A 7797-nucleotide genomic window follows, 5' to 3' on the forward strand; every position below is an offset into this window, starting at 1 on the left:
AAAATTCACCAGAAAGAAAATTCAGTTTTTCATGCAACCATACTAATCCAGTAGCAGTATAAAATAATAACACCTTAAAGCGATGTCAAATTAAATATCATAGGATGCAAATCACATAGATGATGCAAACATTTTTTTATCTCCGTCAGTTTACACAAACAACATCAATAATGAATTGTGTTAAAAATGTTGATATCATCCATAGCACAACGCAAACAAAGACCGAGTACTGTATATGAAAATTCAGTCAAAAGATATACTCTGTATCTAAAGCAACATGAGTTCTTACTGGTACCACATCTATCTTGCATAGTAAACAAATAATGTGGGTAGCTAGGTTGTATACAAGTACAGTATAATTAATCTTTTTTAATTATATGCAATTGGCACAACAGTGATCGACTGGTGGAGGAGCCATGATGCTAACTGAGGCCGTCCGCTCCATGGAGAATGATAACGTGGGAGATGTGCCTCTGGTGATCCCCTTCTCCACCATCACCACAAACTCGTCATCATCGATTCGACAATGCTAATCAAGTGTATACTATATATCAAGGACTTGCTCAATTTGGATTTCAGATTTGTAATTTTTAGCTTAACAGTAAGGGGCTGTTTGGATTGAGCCCAATCTTGCCCTACCAAATAATTGGCATCACCAATTCCAGGGCATGACCAAAAAATTGGCAAGTCATGGCTGTTTGGATTGTAGCCATTAGTACTTGCCAATTTTTTGGCAAAACCATTGGATGTCATTTGGTTTCAAGCCAAATATTTGGCACATTTGACTGGCATGTGTTTGGTTTGGTTTCAAAATTTGAAAATTGCATGCCAGCCAAATAAAAGAACGCTTGTGTGTAAACAAGCAGTCACATATCACATGCTACAAAAAAATAAAAATTTGAATTAACCAACACACATACGCACACAAACTCTGCATTTTCAGAACTTCAGAATTAAACTCATACATTAAGTAGCTCATATATTGTCTGATACATGATAGACGGAATAAGGTTCACATCCTTTACCATACCATCTAGGACATAAACAGCCAGCCATGCACCAAATGCACTCCATACAAACAGTACATGATGCACCCAAGTTTGCTGTATATAGACAAAATATGCATGATGATGTTATCCATGCTCCCACTATGTGTTAAAGCGTTCCTAGCCATATAAACAAAAGGTTGCCACAAACTCTATCTAACCATGTGGCAATTCAGTGAGCAGCCGCAGATCCATCATTGCCACCTTCATGAAACTGAGGCTCAAAGTAGCTAATGACCCACTCTCGAAGAATTGTTTCATCGGCATAGTTAAGATAACTACGAAAGATATCTTGGTCTGGCTTGGATAGATAGGCAACAATCTCAAGTTTATCCTTAGCTGGGATGGTAAGGGCATTGATCCGCTTCCAAAGATTTGCATAAGGATCTGCAGGTGGCATTGGTTGCACAGACACAATAGGGGATGCAAGGGATTCAGCTAGCTTCTTGATACTGGTTACCATATCATCATTAGATACCTTGCCCTTCTTGTTTGCTTTGCCCTTGGTTGGCTTCTTGGAAGGTGATGATGACGCACACTTGCGCTTCTTGTTTAATGGATTGCCATCCAAGTCGACTTTAGGACTGCGACGATCAATAGTGTCAGAGTCAGCTTCATCACTGTCTGCTGGAATTAGATTTCCCTCAAGTTCCCTCACATCCTCGCTGTCATCACTACCATCATCCACATTGACAGTGGTTTGGTCAACTGCGAGTGAGCCATCAGCATGAGATTGATCCGAGAATAACTCTTCCAATTGATGAAAGAACCTAATGGGTCTGGTAAGATAATTGACTGCAGTTTTCTGCACACAAGGTAAGGTAAAAAGAGTAAAATAATGATGTTATGAACACAAAACATGAGAGAAGTTGCAGGTATAAAAAAACACAACAAGAGACAGTGAATATGAAGCATACATATATATAGACAATAGCAGCTATCCACTCATTTTAAAATCAGACCATGATATAAATAAGAGAAAAAACTACTAAGAACTTACATTGAGTCTTTGCTTTTTTGACTCAGAAAGTGTGAATGTGAAAGTGGTTCTGTCAAGGCCATTTCCACTATTGGCCATGGCACGACGCACCCAGCCCAACTTCTCCTTGCATTGACGATAGTGTCGATCCACTTGGGTTTGAGTGACACCAAGCGAAAACTTGCCATTTAGAGCATCAGCACATTGCAAGTGGTGTTGTTTCTTGAACTTGAAAGTTGCAGGTTTGTCCTTACGAAGGTCGATATACCATTCAAGCATAAACCTTGTCGCCTCGTTAGTCCAGGTTATGTACTTATCACGAGGATTGGAGTCCTCCTCGATCTTCAGAGTGAGCTTATGCTTCCCCATGACCTACAGATAGGTCACCATTGCAAACAACTAGTTATTAAGAAAGTGAGTTGGAAGCAAAAACCCTCAAAAAAATGTCAGCATACGAACATGAAACATCACAGATCCAACTTACAACAGGACAGAACTAAACTTATTTAATAGGACAGAGAGACCAGATTAAATTGAAACACTACATCGTTCAATTTTTCCCTCGCATGGAAATACATCAAAGGTACAGTACATCCTTCAAATGTTCCCTCACATGGAAATACATCAAAGGTACAGTACATCCTTCAAATGTTCCCTCACATGGAAATACATCAAAGGTACAGTACATCCTTCAAATGTTCCCTCACATGGAAATACATCAAAGATACTAAGCTGGGATAGCATCAGCCTCATTGTCACGTGCACTCTCTCTATCTGTCCACATTTGCTGAGCGATTAAATCTCGCTTGGCAGCCCACTCACGTATGTCAGCCTCTTGATCACGAACCCGCCCAGTACTCCTAGGGAGATTGGCATACCATGTCGCCTCATCCACAACATAATCATCTGGACCATTTTCTAATATCCAATTGTGCAAAGCACAACAAGCAACTACCACTTTTCTGAGATTTCAAAGGTATGAAGGGCCTTTGAGTAAGAATCTTGAAGCGACTCTTAAGAGTCCCAAATGCCCGTTCAACTGTGGTCCTAAGTGATGAATGGCGGTGGTTGAACAATTCTTTTGGGGTAGTTGGGTCACGGTCTCCAGCAAATTCGTTTAGGTGGTAGCGCACACCACGATAAGGAGGCAATATCCCTGGCCTCGCAGCATACCCGGCATCAGCCAAGAAATATTTCCCTACAGCCATGTTGTATTAACAATGAGTTAAAGTCAAGTTGGCACAACACAGTGACAAACATGTATGTTACGTTGTATATGTACCTTCGGGTATTTTTAATCCCCCTGGACGTGTGAGGGCATCTTTTAGCACAAGAGAATCATGGGCAGAGCCCTCCCAACCAGCTAGAACATATGTGAATCGAAGGTCGAAGTCAACAACTGCTAGCACATTTTGGGAGGGGTATGACTTGCGGCCCCTAAACTTGTCGACCATGTGGGCAGGAACACAAGCCTTAACATGAGTGCCATCTAGTGCCCCTATGCATCCCTATGAATATGAGAAAGGGAAGTTCATGTCAAGCTTGGGTTAGGTCGATCTTGTATAATCAGTAATAAATCTACGGTCTAAGGGTTACCTCAAAATACGGGTAGAATCTGTCCGGGCTGCTAGTGATTTTTGTGTGTGTGTCCGTTGATCTAATGTAAATGAGATCACGAGCTAACTCCCCCATCGCACGAAGAACAATATTGAAATATCTGCTCACTGTTTCACTAGATCGCCAGAACCAAAATCCAATGGATGAATTTGTGTGATGCTGACCGATCATGTATAGGAACATTGCTACTTGTTCCTCTACTGAAACATGTAGTGTATCAATTAACAACTTTTTCTGCCTGAGCCTAATGCATAGCTTGTAAAACACAGCTCGAGACATCTGCAGTTGCTTGATACATATTGCATCGGATGTGTCAATTAGCCTAACCAGGACATTAGTCCTGTAGATGTCTCTCTCAACTAGTGGACCATACTTTCTTCCTCCACTTCTAAATTTTCTACCATCTTTGTTTCTATACCAAAGAGCCAAGAGAAGAACAATGACAGACAGAGTTCTCCGCCACAACATGGTGAGATAATAATATTTTTGCTGATCCAAGTCCATCTGGGTCAATATAACAAGTACATTAATATGAATGATCTAAATCATATTTACATTGTACAAAATCAGAGCTGCTTATAACTAATAATAGTGATGAGTAACTTATAAAAAGATCCACCTAAATCATTAACAAAAAATACAGATATGTGCTTGACTATTTGTGAATCAGAAATAAGAGACAGAGATAATAAGTCCCAATCAACAATTAAGCATATATGTCCAGCCGGCTCCTAAGAAATTTATGGACAACAATGTTCTAAAAACAGAGGTCATATGGACTCATAACTAGCTCTGTGTCAAATATCCTTCTCATGTCTAATTTCTAGTGTCTTGGCTGCCTTATAACTTCACGGATGCTGCATATGGAGATCTAAGACTGGGAGCAGGGGCAAAGGGCATGGATTTGGCAGGCAAGTACTTAGATCTGGCAAGTATATACGTACGTGCAGCATATCACCAATTAAAAAGGTCGGATTGAAGCAAATCATGCCAAGAGAAAAGGGGATCGGGGTGGGATTGAAGGGGAGTTGAGCTGCTGACCGTGGGTGGATTGAGAGATGAGAACGAGAGACAGAGGAACGCCGGCGGCGGCCGGAGAAGCTCGTATTGTCGCAGGAATCCGGCGGCCTTGGCGATAGCTGCAGATCTTGCCCTCCACTCGCTCCTGTGTGTTTGCCTGGGATGAAAAGAGGAAAGTGAAGGAACCGACGAGGAAATTTCGCTGCCTACCTTTTATACTCGACGCCCAGTTCGCGCGCTGCCAATTTTTTGGCGGCCGATTTCCGCGCCGCCGTTTCGCCCGCGATTTGGCGAAAATGGGCGCGGGCGCGCTGGGGCGAGCCAAAATTGGTCGTGATCCAGGTGGAGGCCAAAAGGGTCGGGCGTGACCAATATTTTGGTAAGGCAACTATTGGTAGTCATCCAAACAGCCCCTAAAACTAATCACTGGAATTAACTGAAACCAATTAATTAATTCAAGACAAAGACTGCAGTGAATAAACATACGCATGTTGTCATTGTCGATGTCCCTAATGATGTGTTGATACAACATGTATGTTGTACTCTTGGCAAGCTTCTTCCAGCTTTTTCTACGGTGATGCACCTACTGCCATCCTTGTCGACGTAGACAAAGGCAGCCGGCAGGTGCTCCTCCTGCTACTGCTTGTTGATGTACACTGTCACCCTGATGAACTCATCGTAGTCGATGCTCCCGCTCATGCTCCATCTTTCCTAGCCCTCTGATAATCAACCCTGCTTGGCATGAAAATGAAAGTTGGCCAGCACATAAATGATCATAGGTAGCACAGAAGCAGTGCCATTTCTCTATGCGATGGAATCTGCAAGTGCCGGCACATATGCCCAGATCAAGGAAGGACGATGACACCCCAGCTATCTCCATCGGCAACTTCTTCGAGAGCATAACTAATAACTAATCAATCATCAATAGAATTATAAAAGAAAACTGAAACTTCTTGCCCACCAACGTTGATCTGATTTCTCATAATACAGGCATGACTTTGTTGAGAATGGTTAATGTAGGAGTGTTGTGCATTGACATGTTTTTTTTATTGATGTACTGGTCCAGAAGGAATTTACGGACACTGTCTACATCCTGATGGACCTTGGATTGGTCCATACCATGGTCAATCTAAATTAGGCACAAACTCTAGACAGTCAGATATCAACTTCCTGGAGCATGGTACAATTCAACATCCAAAATAAATCAATAAATGACTCAAGTACCGTAGTAAACCATCTAAAACAAAAAGAATAAGCACTAACACCAAGAGTTTTGCTTGCCATATATTTAAAAATATGGAAATATCATCAGAGAATAAAACACACTCCATGTATAATCAAACTGAGCTTGGCAATGTAGGAGCGGATTAACAACAGAGAATCAGATATGACCAAATAAAGCTAGCAATTAGTAGTACTGAAGTTTATAGTATGTGTGTGTATCATGAAAGTCTGGATCAAAAATATGGGAGGAAATCACAAAGAACTCATACACCGAAAAATGCATAGCATTCATCTGCATTGTAGAAATTGAAATTGTAGTATGCCGGATGTTGAGCTGCTTCCCTATGTACTCACCATACTGCTCTGTCATATCATAGCAGGATGCTTGATTCATCTTCTCAATCAGACATCCATCTGCATTCCAGGAGAAAATATCCATCCTAGTACCAAGAAAAAAAATCCTTGAATATGCAGGTAAAAGTGTACATGATAGTTAAGAAATAGAAAAATCAACGCAGCTCAAGGGCCACGACCGCAGCAATAAAAAAATCAAACAAATGACGGCTGCTGGCGTGGATAAATCTGTGCTTGTCTAACTAAGAAAGATGAGAAAAGCATTACCACAAATCATTACCAGTAAAAGCAAGCCAACTTCAAGAGCTAAAGCTCCCGTGAACCAGAACCAAAGGTACAGAAAGAAGGGATCAATGCTTGTACCATTTATTGTAGAACTTCTAGTTGAGCAAGCCATCACCATTCTTGTTTCCCAGACGCCTGCCTTGCTTAATCACATTATTGCATTCTTATGCAGCCTGCTTCTGCGCTAGCCGAAAACCCCCTTGACCTGAATCCGTCACTCGGTCCCCAACCCGCACCACTGCAGATGCATTCTACACCGGTACTGGTGCTCCTCTACTGCACCCCTAAGTCGGGGAGGAGGAAGGGGAATGAGGTGATTAACTCATCAATCATAATACAGTGAGGTGAATGACCCAAAGATTTTATATAGATCATAACAGCACATCATTATCTGAAAAAGATCTTTTGTTGCTTTCCCCAATTATGCAACAATGACCTTTTATTGTATTTTGTCTACAAAAAACATCATCAATCTGTTTCTTTTGGAGTCAATAAAATTTGTCTAGAGCTCCACATGGTTAATGGAACATTACAAAAGACGAATGGAAAGCTCCACATAGTGAAGACGGATCAGACTTGGTACTACTAATCTATTCTTTTACACCCACATGATCCACAACATAAGACTTGACTTGGCACATAACTTGATTGTGTAAGTACCACATTCAGAAAGCATCCCAAGTAATTTCAACTACAAGATATTCAGCGCCTAGAGCAAGCCTATCTGCATAGCATAACGTTTTAGGATCTACATGTACAAATTCTGACTGCTATGCACCGTGTAAAGTAAAAAAACAAAGAGAGGGAAATTACCTTGATTATTGGCTAGGAAAAGGTTGGGCGATAGGAGCAGGGGAGCCGGGCAGCGTTCCTAACGGGGTGGGACGCGGCTGGGAGGTAGCAGCGGGAGCAACTGATTCTTTATTTCTTTTGCTCCATCTGCTGCTCCCCGGCATCCACCAGATCCATCCCTTCCCTCATGTTTCCCGAGCTGATCCTACTCGTCTGATGGCTCCACATCTGCTGCTCCCCTGCCTCCATCGATGGATCTACTTTGATCCAAATCAGAGAGGGACGGCTGCAGGAGGTTGGAGATTGAGGAGGCTGATTGTGGACGGGTGGAGAGGGGATGTAGAACAGGTTGGAGATTGAGGAGGCTGGTTGTGGACGGGCAGAGCGTGGTGCTCAGATATGACAGGGAGGGGCATCTAGATCGGGCTGTGGGAAGGGAGCTCCAACCATCGAGGGAGCGGCGACGATGGTGGTGCTAGA

General features: G+C 42.2%; 1 protein-coding gene across 9 annotated transcripts; it reads right to left on the minus strand.

Moving 5' to 3' along the window:
• Positions 1–952: 952 nt before the first annotated feature.
• Positions 953–7791, minus strand: LOC119354134 (protein ALP1-like). Of its 9 annotated transcripts, none has more exons than XM_037620844.1 (7): positions 7339–7791; positions 6604–6809; positions 6241–6326; positions 4684–5394; positions 3622–4146; positions 3308–3533; positions 2554–3223 (listed from the first exon to the last, which is right to left on the minus strand). In XM_037620844.1, the coding sequence occupies exons 5-7, from the start codon at positions 4144–4146 to the stop codon at positions 2928–2930; spliced, it is 1047 nt and encodes a 348-aa protein (XP_037476741.1). In that variant the 5' UTR covers positions 4684–5394; positions 6241–6326; positions 6604–6809; positions 7339–7791; the 3' UTR covers positions 2554–2927. The 9 variants fall into 9 exon arrangements, 8 of the variants coding, with proteins under 8 accessions (XP_037476742.1, XP_037476743.1, XP_037476741.1 ...); XM_037620843.1 differs by having other exon boundaries at positions 6156–6326; XM_037620840.1 differs by having other exon boundaries at positions 4684–4819; positions 5149–6326.
• Between the last annotated feature and the right edge of the window lie 6 nt (positions 7792–7797).

The sequence above is a fragment of the Triticum dicoccoides genome, chromosome 2A, assembly GCF_002162155.2.
Source record: "Triticum dicoccoides isolate Atlit2015 ecotype Zavitan chromosome 2A, WEW_v2.0, whole genome shotgun sequence".
In the NCBI taxonomy this organism is placed as follows: Eukaryota; Viridiplantae; Streptophyta; class Magnoliopsida; order Poales; family Poaceae; genus Triticum; species Triticum dicoccoides.

What these genes read in the sequence shown, in the direction of transcription:
- LOC119354134 (XM_037620844.1), bottom strand. Translation starts at nt 4,146, where the DNA reads ATGGACTTGGATCAGCAAAAATATTATTATCTCACCATGTTGTGGCGG. An exon ending in GATTCTACCCGTATTTTGAG is followed by an intron (nt 3,534 to 3,621) that starts GTAACCCTTAGA and finishes TCATATTCATAG; the next exon opens with GGATGCATAGGGGCACTAGA. An exon ending in GGGATTAAAAATACCCGAAG is followed by an intron (nt 3,224 to 3,307) that starts GTACATATACAA and finishes ACATGGCTGTAG; the next exon opens with GGAAATATTTCTTGGCTGAT.